Source organism: Aedes albopictus, chromosome 2, assembly GCF_035046485.1.
Source record: "Aedes albopictus strain Foshan chromosome 2, AalbF5, whole genome shotgun sequence".
NCBI lineage: Eukaryota > Metazoa > Arthropoda > Insecta > Diptera > Culicidae > Aedes > Aedes albopictus.
The window spans coordinates 282,124,780-282,143,968 of record NC_085137.1 but is presented as its reverse complement, the minus strand read 5'-3'; the positions used below and the strand labels follow the sequence as shown (position 1 = coordinate 282,143,968).

General features: G+C 37.6%; 1 protein-coding gene across 2 annotated transcripts in view; it reads left to right on the top strand.

Moving 5' to 3' along the window:
- The first annotated feature begins 1,244 nt into the window (after positions 1–1,244).
- LOC109415148 (uncharacterized) overlaps positions 1,245–19,189 on the top strand; it is a 35,722-nt gene continuing 17,777 nt past the window's right edge. For both annotated transcript variants that reach the window (XM_019689033.3, XM_019689032.3), the window contains exons 1-2: positions 1,245–1,388; positions 18,610–19,072. In XM_019689033.3, coding sequence (XP_019544578.3) covers positions 18,611–19,072 — 462 coding nt within the window. In that variant the 5' untranslated portion in view covers positions 1,245–1,388; position 18,610. The remainder of the gene's footprint in view (positions 1,389–18,609; positions 19,073–19,189) is intronic.

Sequence of the window (19,189 nt, the reverse complement as noted above, 5' to 3'; positions counted from 1 at the left end):
TAGCATACTAGCATACTTGCCGATCGGGAACCGAGTTAATTTGTAACTAGGGATGTTCAAGATAGCTACACAAATCATATACTACCTCTAAAGTAGGCATTTTAATCTAATATACCGATTCCTAGTCATTTTTGGTGGCCATCACTAAAACTAGGCATGCAAATAAAAATACGGTTAAAAAAAACGTTCTTGACTCACGCTAGTCTGGGGGAAAATGGGCATCCCTAAAAATATTTTTTTTTGCACAACATAAAAGTAGAAGAGTTGGGCAGAAGATCCCTGAAAAAAAAAATTAAATCGGATTACAGACGGCTGAGAACGAGCTGTTCAAACTTTTAGTTCCCACTTTTTTTCCTATCACGGTATTTGGAGTGTTAACATAATCGGTTATGATCTTTCAGAATGATTTTAACCTAACACAAGAAAAATTCAAAGTCAGTTTTCCCATATACAATCTCATACAAACAAAACAAAATTTTATTTAAATTGTAAATGGTCGCGTTTATGCCATTCATGCGTTGGGCTGGAAATGCTCAATAGCAAGATTCACTATAAAATTTGGTATCTATTATTTTTTAAGGTAACCAAATGAAACATAGAAACAAAACTTGAAATACATATGTTGGCATCATAAATAACGTTAATAATAAAAAGCACAAATAGCACAGAAAATGTTGACTCCGTGGATATAAAATGCAAATTCGCATATATGTCACACATGGAGCGCATATGTATGGCAGTCCGGAAATCTGTTCGCCTCTCATGTAAGCATTGAAATCTTTTGAATGGACTCGAAGAAAGCAGTCAATTGGTGTGAACATTTTTCCACAACTGCTCAGAATGCTGGAAATTAGGTTAATGAAAATGATGTCAATGACAGGTGATCTTTTCTATTGTAACGTTTATTCCACATCCAACCGACCGTGCATGACCGGAAAAAAAGTGATAGCCGAGCTCTCTGAATTTGATTGGGAATCTTACGCTTTAAATCTGTTGATGTTCTAGTCATTAGCGTGGCAATAATCGGTCCTCTAAATATTTCACGAGAGGGTGCTGGGTGCTGCTGAGCAAACTTAACAGTTGCTACTTCTTAAGCTATACGGTAAAATTATAAGAAATTGAGACTGCAGTGGCCGACGAGAAACGAGAACTCTTGGAGTGAATTTAACCATTTCTCTTCTCTCCACCTCGTTTAGCGTATCTTCCTTCGCCGGTGTTGGTGTTGACTGCAGAGGAAAGAGAAAAGAAATGCTGGAAGTGGGTCATCATATATAAAGACAAGTTCAAGGCAAATACGGTTTCAGATATTTCTTATTAGCCGAGTGGATAACAGGTACCTGTGCATCGTATCAATTTAAAGAAATTGTAGGATACTATTAGTAAAACAGGTGAGAAGGATATTTTTTTGGAAATGTAATATTTAAGGTGTAATCAGATTACTGGAGATCATCTAGAATCATAAGAAAAGCGGCAAATAGTTCAAGATTCAGAATATGTAAAATACTACTGCAGTAGTTCAAGCGTGAAAAATTATCGATTTCAAACTCAAAGTTCGATCGAACAATAGACAGTGCATGGAAACGAACGAAGATTGCAATGAAAAGTGAATTGATCAAATCATCATTGAGTGATAGCTGTTGAAACTAACGAATTGCGTGCGGTGGCATTGATTGAGCGCAACGTGACACTTTTGAATCGACGGGGAAAGTAATGTACAGTTAGCGCGAGATTTGGGTTAAAAATCGAAGCAGTGAAGCGATGTGTGTGCTGTTAACGTTATAATAACCTACATCAACGTTTCTCGCTTGCATATGGAAAAGATTTTCGATCCGGCATTCCTTGCGTTTGTGAATTGATCCCGTTCGCAGCTTACAGTGTGTATGTGTCGGTTTCATCTCCCTTGTGATAGTGAATCTCTATGGTGGTGAGATGAAAAACCTGATTTACAGCATTGCTGAACCAAAAAGAAAGGACGCAAAATTCTAAGAAAGGTGAAATGAAAGCTGAACTTTTACTTTTACCCAAAGTGACGTAAACTTGACTCACGCAGAGCGGATTTTGGAGCGGTGGGCGAATGATACTGCATGTGTATTAATGCAAAAATGCAACAACTTCTCAAAATAGGCCAAGGAACCCGTTAATTGCAGATTAGCTAGTTTTGAACACGGGTAACGACCCTCTAATTGCTCTAATGATTGCTTTTTTATATTTTCACGTGTTTTTTTTTTACTTTACATGACACGTGTAGTGTAATGCCTGATCGTTTTGGTATGACATTATTTTTTCCGTCTGTCAAATATATTTCGATAGAAGGCAACTTTTCTTTATTTCTATATTTTTTTAATTACATGTTCTTACTTGTTTTATTTGCGATCAAATGTGAGGTTAGGTAGAAAGAATTTCCAATTTTGGAAGTAAAAATAACATATTTCTGGTCAATTCATTGTATGACACTTATCAGAATCTGCAATAATTGCACTTTTCTTCCGTTTGCATCATTAGTAATTGATTCTAGGTAGCATGAATGACTTTTATAGGAAAGCGCTTTCGCAGCTTCTTAGGTTTTCGTAAGATTGTCAATATTTCTTTCTGTCCTACTTATAGGGGAGACTGAGGAGACTTGATCCCTGGGGAGACTTGTTCCCCCCATATTTGCTCGGAATCAAAAACATTTTTCTTCTAGCATAATTTTTCCAAAACTACTCCTGGACAAACGACTATGTTTTAACTATAAGTGATTTCGATTGTACATTGCATTATTTTCTAACGGCTGATGGTTTGTTTTCAGTCCTTTAGAATTTTTTTAGGCGATTCCGAAAAATCTCAATAACTTTGTGAAAATTGAACCAAATCGTGTCAAAATTTCACAGTACATAGCTTGAATAAAATACTTTCAAACTTATTTATCCAAATGAGGCTGTTGTTAACACATTTCAATTCTTTCAGCTTAGTATACACAACAGTGACATGGAGAGACTTGATCCCTCGTGGATTACACACACATTATACATGTGAAAAATAAAATTCTATTCGGAAGCCTCTATTTAATTGGAATTCTGGTCTATTCAACGATAAAATGTGTAAGATAATTATAACTTTAGTACAAACCAAGAAAAGGGGGATCAAGTCTCCCCATTTTGAAAATACGGCATGTCCCTAAAAATTTAAGGAAGTATTACAATTTCAAACACTCCATATTCGTCGAAAATACAAGAAAACTCGAATAGAAAATGAATAGGAAGACTCTGGGATTATTTTCCCTTTAAATAAACCATGTGCTCAAAGGGGGATCAAGTGTCACCCATTTTTGAAAAATGCATCATAAGACATGCCTTCATAAAAACACAGTTTTGAAAACTTTAACAATAATTTAAAGGCCTTCTGTTGTGTATTAACTTGCAATAGATGTTTACCTGCCATTTTGTACGGAAATCGGATCTAGTTTTGTGTTTTTCTTAAAGTTTCAGGTAAGTTAAGAAAAAGGGATCAAGTCTCCCCAGTCTCCCCTATTGAGTAAAGCGCATTGACTCATCACATTTCGAAACAAATACCTCTTAATCTCAATGAATGACTCACAGAAATACAATGTTTGCAATCATTTATTGATAATAGTACTTTAAAAATATCTTTAAAGTGAATAATTAGTTTAATAGTGGATAACTGACACTGAGGAAGATTACAAGTGGTAGTCGAAATACGCGTATCTGTCAAAGGATAAGCAACATAGGGCGGAATTAAAAGGTACGAAACTGATTACACTCATTCAAAGAGGGTATTGTGCTTAGAGGGTTCGAAAAGTCGGAGCACCCCCCCCCCACCCACCGGAAAAGTCTATGAGCGGCCCCAAAGTGGTGTAAGTGACAATTTTGTCGATTTTGAGCTGAGTATTTCAAAATTATTCAGATTTCAAGCTTCCAGGAACTTTTTAAGATTGTTTCAACGATGATTGAAAAAGTTGCAATAAATCAGAGAAAATTGGGTTGATTTTGAAACTCCATACATTTTGTATGGGACGAAAAATCGGTCAAAAACCTCATTTACTCGAAAGTGGGTTTTTGTCACTTACATCCCTTTGCTTCTGACCCTCTCAATTCATTTCCAAAATTTACTTGTTTATTTAACTTTATGTCTTTATTGACTTGAGCATGAGCATGAGCATGAGATGACCGTACAATTCGTAGTTGCTACTCCGTTACTGACCAGAACAGTCAACATTGCACAGGGAACCAAATGGATGGGGCCTGGGTGTAGCTTTCCATCCTCAATGTGCAATTTTGAAGATTCAAAACTTTATATTGTCAGTACCGGCGCCGGCCACGTCCTTACGGTCATCGGGGAAGGGAAGGAATGTTGGTGTGACATCCGTTGCTACTAGAGACCGTGTGTACCTCCGCATCCCCACGGTTGTCACAGGAAGGAAGTTTGTTACAAAGGAAGGGAAGGGATAGAAAGTTACATAGATCTGGATTCACATTGGTAAATGATGTGAGCTATGCAACCCTTGATATGGTTTAGTCTTCCGCCAGCCGGCTGTCGGAAGAATACAATAATTTTATTGTATGTTTGTGTATTAAATTTAATTGTATACCGGGTATGAATATTTTTTAAACCACGCTTATGTCGGATCCACTCGTAATAACGCACGTTTTAAGCTTATCGTTTCTCAGTCAGAAAATAAACTGTATGCAACTCCGTTTAGTGTTACTGCCAATGCTGAAAAACCAAAACCCGCGCCGTAGCTTTACGAGTAAACTGGACAACTAAACAACTAGAATCCTTGATTTTGAGTTTTATCTATGTTCTTGTATTACTTTTTTCGCGTTCCCGTGTTAATAAGATTGGGGATAATAAAACCGTTGTACATATTTATTATCCGCGAATGTTCGCAACGCGTAATATAAGTTGAAGGTGTGATGAACAGAAATACATTATCGTAAATGTTCGAAAAAGATATCGAAATTATGGAACTCGGCACGAATAAATCGACGCGGAAAACGTGGTCTACTTGTCACTGTATCATACGGTAATCTTGACCTTTCTAAAGAAAGAGATACTTCGCCGTTTTGATCGCTGATTGCCTGCTTGTAAATCTGAAATAGAAAAAAAGTATTAAATTGTGATACGTTCTCCACTGTTATATTTTTGTAAATTGTTATTTATATATAGTTTAAATTTACCTCCATCCCTCTGAAACAAACAGTATATTAGCAATGAAAAATAAATAGAATAAAATAAATAAATAAATAAATAAATAAATAGTGTAAAAAAGTACACCAAATCTTGATCCTGGAATGTTCCTGCATTTAAATAAACCAGGCTGGAAAATAGCAAGATCAAAACTTGAAATGGTAGATCTTACACCGTAACGCACCATTCCAAGGTGATCTACCCACGTTACGGGTTCTAACTTTATGTCTTTATTGACTTTTATCTAAACTGGAACAGTAGAACTGTTTTGATCAGTGACGGCAATTGTCAAATTACGGTCGTCTGCACCGACGCCCAGCGGCGCCAGCGTCGTTGATTTGTTTTTGTTTATATAGTCGTCTTGACAACCCGAGCGGAATTCTCAGAAATGTATGCTTTCGAAATTCTATTGACCGCTGTCTGCTGAACTTCAACCACCTACTGATACTCAAAATCAGTATTTTCAATTTCAACTGATTGGTTTTAATTAAGCACGATGCAGAAGCAAAATATGCAGTTGTTTTGCATCACTCACCAAAAGTAACTATAATGCATTGAATTAAGGTAACATATCGGTATTTGCATGCCTAAAACCATAATAAATCAATTACAAATTGAAATATTCATATTCGAATTCGTCGAGCTGAAGTTCAGCTGAACTGAACTTCAACTGCAGTGCATGACACCACAAGACGCCGCTTTCATTGTCTCGTCTCTTCATTGTCATGTTCATTCTCGGCCTCGTGTCAATGGGTAACTGTGTTTGTTTATTTGTGTTCGTTTTCGCACAAATTGAACATCTTTGTGCTGATTTTTTTCGACACTGGTTTTGATAGTATCGGTAAACGATTGTAGAGAGTTTCGGTACAATGGATCATTGAAGCTGACTGTTCCGCTACTCACCGCATCAAAACAAAAGCGCCACCGTATATGGACGGTAACACAGTGACAGCAGTCGAGTTACGTCAAACACACAAGGCTACGGTGGCGCTATCTGTTCATTTCATAGCGGCCGTTTTAGTTATTTTAGTGATCCATTGGCTTCTTTAGCGGTGTTGAGATAATTCCATATTCGGAATCTGCATGCCAAACTGAGCCGAAATCCAAATTTTCATGAATTTTGGTACCCGGGAACCTATTTAAAAATCAATTTGAAGTTTGTATGGGAGCGATTTGTCGGATCACCCCTCGTCGCATTCTGTACTGGGCGGAGCTGTCAAGCAGTTGCCCAGCTGTCAAAAGCTGTCAAACTCTCTTTGAAATTGATTTTAGGCACCAAAACAAAGTTCTAAAAATCTGAAAAAAAATCATAGTGACTCAGAAAAAGATGCTCTTTCGTATAAAATCGAAAAAACAATACATTTTTCTAAATTTAAAAACCCAATTGTCAAAAATGAGTGGAAAAGGTAAACAATTCATTGTTTCTAAACAAGTTCGCTGTTTAGCTCTTATGTATAATATCGTTTGCGGGTTCGACTGTTTTACGAAGCTGTTTCGTGGTGGCTATGCCAGTCTTGACAAAAATAAAATACTATTTATTTCATTTTGTCCCAATAATGTTTTATTTTTGTCAAGACTGGCAAGCCACCACGAAACACTTATGTATAATTTCTTCAGAAAATTCGGTAGTGGAGTCCGGGTAGACTTGATATTAGTAGGTTTTTACAATAACCTTATTCAAGCAAATCTGTTTGATATTATTTTCTACAAGCTATGTGCTGCGAAATTTTGACATTGTTTGGGACAGTTTTCACAAAATTATTAGGATTTTTTGGACTCGCCTAAAAGATTTCTGAAGGATAGAAAACAAACCATTAGCCGTTAAAAAATGCAATGCACAATTGTAGACTCAACGTAGTCGTTCGTCCAAATTGGATAAATATGCTTGAGGAGTTGCTTAGGATATTAGTTGCTAGAGAATATGCTTCGGAGTTATATTTTTTTTTATAAAATAGATTACCTGAAAAATCAGTTTTTTTTCATATGTTCACCGCGTGCTTAGAAAAATCTACTTTACACCGCTAAGAGGCCATTCATTTACCACTTGGTCTCTTAGAGGGGGGGGTTATTGGTTTAGTCAAAGAGCATGGGTCCATTCAATTTTTTGTATGAACAAAAGACCATCCAGGGAGAGGGGGGTTTCGCAATATCCAGAAAAATGACCACGTGGTTTATAGACTAATTCGATTCGTAACCAAGGTTGCAACCATTCATTTGCAAAAATTTACATTCATTTGCTATTATCTCAGTTCAGAAGCATGCTATCGAAAAACAATGTATGGATGAATTTAACCTTGTAGTTTTATCTGAAAGTTTGCCGAATAACATTGGGGTCGCACACGCATTCCAAAGTCGTGAGCGAGCTGTGAAGGCAACTTTCCACAGCGTGAATGAAATTTATATTCACCGCGTGGAGAGTTGCCTTCACAGCTCGCTCACGACTTGGGTATACGTTTGCGACCCCAATGTTATTCGGCAAACTTTCAGATAAAACTACAAGGTTAAATTCATCCATACATTGTTTTTCGATAGCATGCTTCTGAACTGAGATAATAGCAAATGAATGTAATTTTTTGCAAATGAATGGTTGCAACCTTGTTCGTAACCAGAATCTACGCCTTCTCATAGTAGCCATGATTTCTGTGTGCTATCTTTGGCGCCATATGCAATGTTGACTGCTGAGAAGCTGATGGATCACTGTTAAAGCACAGACAAACAGACGTAACACTTTGAACATTTTTCGATTCAAATCATAGTCACGGAAACACATTCGCCCAATACTAAAATCACTGAGTTTGGCCGACCATGAACTAGATGGCGGTAGTGGGCAAACGTCAAACTCGAACAAAAACGATGCGAGCGCCACGGATGGACAGTTGGCCAACTATATTTTTTGAAATAGCCCGTTAAATCGGTGTAGGATGGGAATTATTAGAGTGTTACGTCTGTTTGTCTGTGGTTAAAGTTTCTTCAGTTGGATAAAAATCGATAACTAAATAATAAGACGTCCAATTTGAATGCGGTCTGCGGTGAAGTTGCAGCTGATAGAGTAAGTCTAGAAGTACTAAGGGTCAACAAATCCTTCAGGGCGGTTAGGGAAATGATACGGTTGATTGAATGAAAATCAACGTTTTCACAATTGATTCCCATAAAAACATTGTACAGTCTCAATTTTAAACCAAATAAGCTCACATTTTTATAGAAAGCGGTATAGAGAAAAAATTTTTTTTTGAAGTTAGTCAAGGATTGAATAAACGTCCTTAACATACTATGGTTTGGAATTAGTTTGTTAACGTTCGTTAAAGTGGAGAAATTGAGCTACGTAAAAAAGAAATTGAAAACAGAGTCCAACAGACGACTCGCTCAATTCACTTCCCATCGTTCCTCTTTTAACGGTCAGTTCAATGATTATGTAGTTCGCAAATCGCTTGCTCACAACAAGGATGTTTTCGATCACCTGGCAATCGTTTGGCTCATTTGTCCATAACTCAGTTCAGAAACCTAATATTGAAATGTTGTGTTTGGCAAAGTTGTAGATTAGTGTTTTTTCTACATTTATCACCAAGAACGCCATTTTCTAACTCTGATGTTTACGTCGTAAAAGTGTGAGTACCACCTACTCATACTAAACGATCGGAGTTTTCGATCGTTTAGTATGAGTAGGTGATAGGGTATCGGGATGCTTCGTTGGCATAGTCCCCTCGTTCGGCCTATCTTAACGTTAACCAAAAACTCAAACAAACACGCATAACTGGAGATCGGAAAAGCTATGCGCCAAACAACTGTAACATTTCGTTTCAATTTTAACACTTTGGAGCATTAAAATTGAATGAAAATGTCACTTTGTTTAGCTTTTGTAGACGCCATGATTCTTCGGCTTAGTGCGTAGTCTATACACATGATCATAAATGGCATGATTCTGGAACATTTCGAATAGACTTTTCGATAACTGAACATTTGATGCGACGGTCAAAGACACTATTTTGAATGTGTATATTTGTTTTCAACGAAAACTAACTATTTTACAAATTCAATGTGGGCCGAATATTGAGGACATTTTTTTCACTATGTACCCAAATCTTGGCCCATCAGTAAAGTGACGTCAAAAACACCAAAAAGAGACGTCAATAACATTTCTTGCGAATTAACCAGAAAGAACGAACAGGAAGAAAGATTTTATGTGCGGTGATTATAAAAATATAACACATTAATAGGGTTGTGATGTTTTCGTTACTAAATTAAGAAAGAACTTAAGTTTAGATGATTTATTTATAGTTATGTGAAAATTTGGCTCCGAAAATGTAATTTGAAAGCAAGATTGGTGAACAAACAGTGATAATACTTCAGCAGAAATATTAAAAAATGAGATAAATAGTGGTTTTAGCGCTTGGGAAGCAATAGGCCAACGTTGTATCCACTAATAGGCCAATTTTTGTACCGTAGACCAACGTTGCATACCATCGCATCGAATCTTTTCAATGTTATTAAGTAAGTTCTTGAATATTTATGCTAGTTTACTTCCAATTTGAGAAACATGCACTGCCTAGAGTGCGTGATAGGGTCAACACATCATTTCTAGTGCTATTAATTCACGAGTTATGGTCAAAATTGTAAAGGTAGCTGGCATATTAGGCCAAGGAATGGTACACATACCCTACTAGCGCTCTAGCGCTGTATATATAAGAGGTAGAATATGACATTCTTACACTGAGGATACTGTTCGTATGCTTTTCATAGTTTGCATCTTATGAATCAGTAATTTTTATTTTTTTCATCATTTCATAGTTCTCGTATGCTTTTCATACATTGAAAAGCGAAATCCATAAGACTTGTCGTATGAAAAATCTCATAAGAAGCATCGTATGAAAATCATAAGATGTGTTATGAAACACCATTGCTAAAAAACAACAAAACCTTTTATTGGCTTCTAACCACTTCTACTTCCGAAGCGTCGATGGGCGTATGAGTAAAGCACGCACTCGCCAACCTTGACGTTCCTGGTTCGATTCCAGGTTGCGATTTTTTTTAATTTGGGCAAAATATTTCATAAAAGTATGTATGATAGTCATACGAAATAATTTCAGATTTTATACGTTATCGGTATGGTTTTCATACGTGAGTGTTATGAAATTTATACAGTAACAGTATGACAATAATAGTTGGCGCTTTGAATCCAAAATCATAGTTCGTAACTATGATTTTCGCAAGAAATTCTTGTGGCAAAAAATCATAGTTAATTCGTATGATTTTCGGAGTTGCAGTATCCTCAGTGTAGTGATAATTGTAGGAAAAACTCTAATCTACAACTTTGTCGAACACCACATTTCAATATTAGATTTCTGAACTGAGTTATGGACAAATGAGTCAAACGATTGGCAGGTGATCGAAAACATCTCTAGCTCACAACGCTCGCATCACAGAGAACAGACATTTAAGGACAGACTTGTTAGAATCCCAAGATGGCCGCCACAATGGCCGACTTTGGCACCTACTCACGTTTTCGAGGGCACAAATCTCTTCGTAAACAAAACCACCGCATTTGATCTTCTTATTTTAAGCTTATTACGAGTGAGCAAGAACAGAATAATAAAATGCACTGTTGTTTGAAGCTTACTTCTTGAGATTTGTGCGTTTTAAGTTCTCATGCACTCTTGAAGCGGGATTTCAAGACGTTTGTCCTTAAGCTCGAACAAAAATACGTCGAAATCGTGTGTAAAGGATTTAAGTGTACCTCAACGCCACCAACGGAGACTGCCCCACTTATAAAGTTGATTTGACCTCACGATGGCAGTGTTCATCGTTAAAATACACTAGCCCACAAAGCTACACGAGCGCCAAACGGCCAAAAACGGCGAGCACTGGAAACAAATTTGACAACACAACAGTGTAAGTGATGGGACGCTAGCGCCGCGCAACGGGGGCATAACCACATACTCTGAAATGACCGTTACAAAGTTTTACACAAGGCAGAAAGCGAAGATAGACGTCTGTTCTCTGTGCTCGCATTGTTTTTGCCAGGGGGATGACAAAGGGCCAGAATCAGCATCCCAGCAATCGATTCAACATGGCGTCCAATGTTTTTGTTTTTATTGCTTTGTTCATGGCAAAAATGCGCTTAAAACATCGACACTGATTCTCTGCTACATATAATATCGTGCAAAGTGATATACAAAGAGAAACAATCATGAAAACCAAAAGCAACAGTTTCGTTTTGAATGTGTAGTTACTGAAATAAACCCTAGCAACACACGAGCCACACACCTGAAATCAGGAGCTAGTTAGGGTAAACCGAACCGAAAGTGGGTAGGTACCAAGGCGCGTCATACCTAAAACGATGATGGTTAGGGCAGCGATGTACCTAGTTTGATAGCTATGTCATCCCACTGGTCTTTGCCCTGTTTGACGTTTGCTTACTACCTTACTACTGACACCAGGCTTGTGGTTTACGAAATACAGTGTGATTGGCATTGGGGTGATTGTACCGTCTACCCCCGTTGGTTTGAACGACACCTCATGCAACCCGTTCCATAAGCAGAATGACGTTTGAACCACAGACAAACAGACGTAACACTCTAATAATTCCCATCGTACACCGATTTAACGGACTATTTAAAAAAATATAGTTGGCCAACTGTCCATCCGTGGCGCTCGCATCGTTTTTGTTCGAGTTTGACGTTTGCCCACTACCGCCATCTAGTTCATGGCCGGCCAAACTCAGTGATTTTAGTATTGGGCGAATGTGTTTCCGTGACTATGATTTGAATCGAAAAATGTTCAAAGTGTTACGTCTGTTTGTCTGTGTTTGAACCATTTTTAGTTTGAACGATGTGCAGATAAAAGGGAGTCAAATTAAAAAGTGTTCAGATTAGATGAGGTCAAACCAACGGGGGTAGACGGTATTTTCGTGTCGATGGGTTGAATCACAATTCCTGCCCTAGCAACCTTTTCTTGCAAAAACTAGCTATTCCCAAATAGTTCGGATCTGATCCTCGTCAGCCATTTATGATGGGCCACATCCATCTATTCTTCTAATCCTTTCAGTCTGCCATCCCTGCTGATTTTTTGTTGCTCCCGTTTCGTTACAAAGTTGTTTATACGGCTGGCTCGTAGAGCCTGACACCAACAGCCCACTTTCCGAATAACCAAATTGCACAGTTGCGCTTAAAGTCCTTCCTGGAATCGGACGTCGATCAGCCTCCCCTAACATCCCTACTAGGAATAGTCATATCTACCACACAAAGTTATAGCGGAAAGTAGTCAAAATAAGACTCCTTTCCAAATGGTCCCACACCCTATGTGTGCCAATAGATAAAGAAAAACGTAAGTGCTGTGAATTTGTGATACATTTCGTCGAACGACATGTGCGATTTACATAATCACGGTCGAAAACCGCGCGGTCGACGCAGGTGACTACGATTGCATATAAAATCCCGCTTCACCGAAATGCGTGACACATGCTTCGATCTCAAATACTTACTCAAAGCATTCGATTTTAGTGACCTACTTGGATCAACGAACTCTTCAAGCTAAAGAAGATTATTGGATGAAGTGCAATGACTGTACCATTTTTGTCGCTTGCAAGTTAGATTAGAAATGTTTGCATATATTTGTTGATATTTATACAAAAAAATATAAAATATTATTTTCAACCTAATTTAAGTTCGATATCTATGCAACGTCAAGGAAATTTACAACGCTACTAAAATCTGGTTACCAATCTTCGATTGCGATTTTCGTTGGAAACCGAAAGGACCTATAAGCATACATAAAGCTTAAAAATAAGGTCGAATGGCAAAACTTTAGCCGGTTATTCCCAAAGAGTGAATGCGGTCGTTGTGCTTTTATCCGCGTATTTTGCGCTCAAAACCGGATTTCCATCATGCTGCTGCGTCAGTCGTTGTGCGCCGATATGATGATATTTCAACTGCAGGTTGAATCATCCTGACTCGCGTCCGGCAAGAGAAAGTCGTCGGCCACTGTTTTGGTTATACCTATTGATGCTCGGGGTCTATTAAATGCGGTTTATCGCTGGTGATCACAGAAAGCCTTAGATAGACATAATGTGTGATGTCGGTTATGATTTTGTTTTTTTTTTTTATAAAATATCATGTTGCAGCTGAACAATTTTGAAGATATTTACTTAAATATACAGCAATTAATGGTATAATGAGTTCTAATGACATATTTATCGTAATATGAAAATTACTTTAAAGTAAAAAAAAAATCAAGTACTTTTCACTGCAAATGATTCCCTCGGGCTCACATAGTCAAATTGGTAAAGGTGCGATATTTAGCAAGACAATGCTAAGGGTGACGGGTTCGATTCTCAGCAAATTCTCAGATTCTCAATTAATTACTGTGAATAGAATGCTAAACAAAGAAGGAGGCTTTGTCGTTTCTGAGACGTTACACCAAGAATAAGGAAATTCTTTAAAAAAACGTCACTATTCAAGCAAAATAGCAATCTTAAGCACAGCAATTACGAGATCAGTCGCCCACATTTCTTACTGGTTTTCTCCTCGTTATTGCAATTCACTATGCTTCATCCGTAGCAGACGTTCCACCGCTTGCTGTCCGTTATCAAGCTTTAGCAGAATTTAAATAGGCATTGTTTGAAAGCAATTATGCTATTCTTAGCCTGGAGAGCTCTGCTTTTTTTTTTCTGACATGTTAAGTATCTCACGCAAAGTAACGGAGTCTGCATTCTTTTGGTCTCATAGCTAGACAGATCGTTCCCTACTGAACCCACTCCACAATTACATAATTTTAAAGTGCAGATCAATTAGAGAACTGATAAATGCAACCGCAACCATTCCAGAGCCGTATTTATGTGGGGTAAACAGGTATAATGTGTCCCCTCCTAAGTAAAAACCACAATATCTAAGTTCTAAAAGTTAGTGAGTATGTTTCATTCAGATTAGAAATCAATACATTACACCTACAGATCTGTTAGAGAATTGGGTTCTTTAGGGGTATCCAGATTATTAAATAATCATAATCTCCGTCCAAAAATTAGTCGTAATACAAAATTTCATCATTTTTGGTGCCCGGGAACTATTTTAAAAATGCATTTAAAGTTATGGTTTTTTTTTTGTTCGGGGTGAACTGTCATTTTATCGATTGAACTGTCATCACAGACAAACAGACATTTTTTTTTTCCTTGTTGGGTACATTTCCACTGCGACCAATTGTTGATCTATTGTGGCGGGCCCCTATTTAATATATATGCCATATGCCAGTTTGTAATATCACTATGAGTTAAGTGATTCCACTTGCTGACTGTAGGCATTATCCCAGTAAGGTATTACAGATCGAATAAAATGTATAACCTTGCTAGGAGAAGTCATCCATACGTCTGATGGTTGTATTACGCTCTTATCAAAATATATGCACTAGTATGGGACACGCTTGTATGGAAAAAATAAATTCTCGCTCCGGTCGACTTTTTCGATTCCATTTAGGTCCCATATGAACTGTGCAAAATTTTAGCGCAATCGGTGAAACTATAATTTAGCGCAAGCGGTTCAAAGTTTTCATAGGATTTACTATGGGAAAAGTTACACTTTCAAACAAAAAATCCCAGAGGTCGCCCCTTGTCTCCTTAATTCAAATCGATCAACGCTTCTTGTAGAAAAAGCATTTATGAAACTTTTCTTCGAAGACCGCAAAACGATTGGATGCTTGTGAAAAAAGTTATTGATTTATTACCGATTAGTGATCCAACGAACGGCTTTTTGTTTTGTCTTATCAGCAGCACTGCTGCTGCTGTTATAGCATGAGGTGGCGGGTAGCATCACCACCCCCAGAAACAGCAGCAGCCAAGGCAGCAGCTACAGTGCTGCTAATAAAACAAAACAAAAAGCCGTTCGTTGGATTACTAATCGGTAATAAATCAATAACTTTTTCCACAAGCATCCAATCGTTTTGCGGTCTTCGAAGAAAAGTTTCATAAATGCTTTTTCTACAAGAAGCGTTGATCGATTTGAATTAAGGAGACAAGGGGCGATCTCTGGGATTTTTTGTTTGAAAGTGTAACTTTTCCCATAGTAAATCCTATGAAAACTTTGAACCACTTGCGCTAAATTATAGTTTCACCGATTGCGCTGAAATTTTGCACAGTTCATATGGGACCTAAATGGAATCGAAAAAGTCGACTGGAGCGAGAATTTGATGTTTGTCCCATACTAATATGCACCTCTTATGGAAAAGTGCATCACAGTTACACAATAAATGCTCCGAATCTTCCTTGCAACTTCTACAGAATCGACAAGTGACATCTTCCAATATTCCTAGTAGTTTTAAAAAGTATTTGCTTGAGCAGTGACCTGTTACTAAACCACAAAAAGTATTCAGATCTTTTTTAGACAAACTCAGAAGGTTTCGAGTAATGTTTTTGTTTGGAGATATAAATCTTTTAGATTGTCGTGCTATTACCGTGTTTTTCCAAACTTCTTCTATCATATTCTTTTCCCAGTTTTCAGTTCCAGTTTGAGGGTACATTCTGAGGCCCCACAAATTGGTTCTGGACCTAGGAAAGGTTTTGAAGATCCAAGTCTTGCTAACAAATCCGCCTTTTCGTTTCCTTGAATCCCACAGTGCCCAGGTACCCAGAATAGATTAACTGTGCTATTTTTAGCCACCTCGTGTAGTGATTGAATGCACAAACAGACATACTACTTAGAAGAAATTTGTTTCAAAATCATCGTTTGGCATCTCACTAGCACCCTCTATAATGCTCAATCCGAAGCATTCATTTGCAGGTGTTGTTTCCCTCGGTTCGATGTAACAATTTAGCAGGTGATGACTCCCTCGTGGCGTTACCCATTCATAAAACATGAATGAAGGTTCATGATTGAGTCATTTTATGTAAACATTGCACTAAGGGCCAGAATCGCAATCTAGCGGAACAAAATTAATTACTCCAAAACGAAGCATTTCCGACACATGGTGTATTCGACAAAGTTGTTTGACATTAGCAGGGGCATCTATTGCTATGAACGTAGTAGTTCGCAACTCGTCCGCATAGGTGGCGCCACCATCTAACTTCTTTGTTTTACGTCCTAGAGATTTGGCGTCTTCGGTAAAGTTGTTTATTTTTGCAAAATAAACAACTCTTTCTCAGACGTCAAAATTCCACAGCCTACTGTTTTCGAGTTATTTAAAAAATAAAAACCAATCAATGAAAAAACAGTTTTTTAAGCTTATTTTGACATTTTTACTAGAAACCATGTGAGTTTTTATTTTTTCCTAATGCATATGTGTCAAACCAAACACAATGTACGGGAAAATGTTGAATATTATCATTAAAAATTAAAAATAAAAATACAAATTCGAAAAAATAGTGTGAATTTCAAGGCCTAATATCTCACAAAGCGCAAAAAATCGCAACTTCAAATTTTCAGCAAATACGGAGCAATACTATGTGAACATACTGCCAAAAATTTGGAGAGGTATTTTTTGGTGTTTTTGAGATAATAGCTTTTTAGTAACAGTATAAATATAAGTATTGCCGGCATGTAACTATTTACTGTTACACATTAGAGAGTTTATGTATTCGAAAAAGTTGTTCATTTTGACTAAATAAACAACTATTTCTTAGACGTCAAAATTTCACGGCCTACTGTTTTCGAGTTATTGCATATAAACTAAATAATATTGATAAAAATGACAATAAAACACATTTTGATGCAATAGTATGAAGTATTTTTTATTGTTTTTACTTTTACGATACATAGTAAGTCATGAAAATATCAGCTTACTATTGTCAGCATGGATCAAGATATCTTTTAATCTTTTGCAAGTCATAACAATAAAAATAGTTCATACTACTGCATCAAAAGGTATTTAATTGTAATTTTTTATCAATATTATTTAGTTTATATGCAATAACTCGAAAACAGTAGGCCGTGGAATTTTGACGTCTAAGAAATAGTTGTTTATTTAGTCAAAATGAACAACTTTTTCGAATACATAAACTCTCTAATGTGTAACAGTTAATAGTTACATGCCGGCAATACTTATATTTATACTGTTACTAAAAAGCTATTATCTCAAAAACACCAAAAAATACCTCTCCAAATTTTTGGCAGTATGTTCACATAGTATTGCTCCGTATTTGCTGAAAATTTGAAGTTGCGATTTTTTTGCGCTTTGTGAGATATTAGGCCTTGAAATTCACACTATTTTTTCGAATTTGTATTTTTATTTTTAATTTTTAATGATAATATTCAACATTTTCCCGTACATTGTGTTTGGTTTGACACATATGCATTAGGAAAAAATAAAAACTCACATGGTTTCTAGTAAAAATGTCAAAATAAGCTTAAAAAACTGTTTTTTCATTGATTGGTTTTTATTTTTTAAATAACTCGAAAACAGTAGGCTGTGGAATTTTGACGTCTGAGAAAGAGTTGTTTATTTTGCAAAAATAAACAACTTTACCGAAGACGCCAAATCTCTAGGACGTAAAACAAAGAAGTTAGATGGTGGCGCCACCTATGCGGACGAGTTGCGAACTACTACATTCATAGCAATAGATGCCCCTGCTAATGTCAAACAACTTTGTCGAAGACACCATGTATCGGAAATGCTTCGTTTTGGAGTAATTAATTTTGTTCCGCTAGATTGCGATTCTGGCCCTTAGTGCATTGATTGGCGTCGCGTTCATTTCTTTCGAAAATTGAGAGGTGGTGTAGGCACAGCAGCGCCACCATGACACATGCGAGCACAGTCCGAACCACACTGCAGTTTCAAAATGACCGTTAAAACGTGCGACGATTGCGATTTGAGTAGTATGTCTGTTTGTCTGTGCTGTCATTCTCTCTCTCTCTCTTCTTGGCGTAACGTCCTCATTGGGACAAAGCCTGCTTCTCAGCTTAGTGTTCTATGAGCACTTCCACAGTTATTAACTGAGAGCTTCCTCTGCCAATGACCATTTTGCATGCGTATATCGTGTGGCAGGCACGAAGATACTCTATGCCCAAGGAAGTCAAGGAAGTGCTGTCATTATATCCACGAAAATAAAAACTGTTTTGTTTATTTAACCATCAAAACAAAGGTATTGGAACGCAATAAAATCACGTTTTACTCAGAAAAATGAGCTCTTTCTATCAGGATATAGAAAGTCGGCGTCGGTGGTGTAGTGGTAAGCGTGGTTGCCTCTCACCCCAGTCGGTCGGGGTCCAATTCCCGTCGACGCCGATGGGATTTTCTGAGACATAAAATCCGTGATCACGCCTTCCCTCGGATAGGAAGTAAAACCGTAGGTCCCGGCCCATGTGTTGATGGGGTCGATATGTAGGGTCCTCAGGTGTGGTGGCTGTCTCCCTGGGGCGTCGGAACCATGGCCGGATCTTGTCAAAAATGCATAAAATCAAAAGGTCAAAAAATGACTCTGGATTTTTTTTTACATTTTATTTACAGAATGTCATCCCAAAAGGCAGCTGGTTGGACTTTAGTGTCAATTCTAATTTGCAATTTTGTTTTGATACATGCTTATCCACAAAATCACCCCTCACATACCCAAATCCAGCCCCACCAACAACAACCATCATACTACACTAACCCGCAACTGAACAGGAAATTCGCAGAAAAACCAAATGCCATCAAGAAAGTAGCCCTGGACGACATTGACGACATCCAAACGAACCAGATTCAGGATGGCGGATTCTCGTGGTCCAACATGCTGGGAATGCTCATGCAAATGGTGTTCAACAACAACAACAACGCCCCTACCAAGTCCGATGATATTGATAACGGTGGTAGCTTTGCCCAATCGCCTTGGGCGAATGTGATTTCAGTTGGACTTAAGATTATCACTGCATTGCTTGGCGGAGGTGCCAACGACGGTATCGATAAGGTGGACAACGGTGGATCGCCAATGCAGGTAACTATCAACGGAGCATTAGGGTTACGTACGATCTAGTACAGTGTAATTACTGTTGTATACAGGTGGTTGGCTTATCAAAATGTGTAGCTTTAGTAGTGATTGTAATAATGTTTG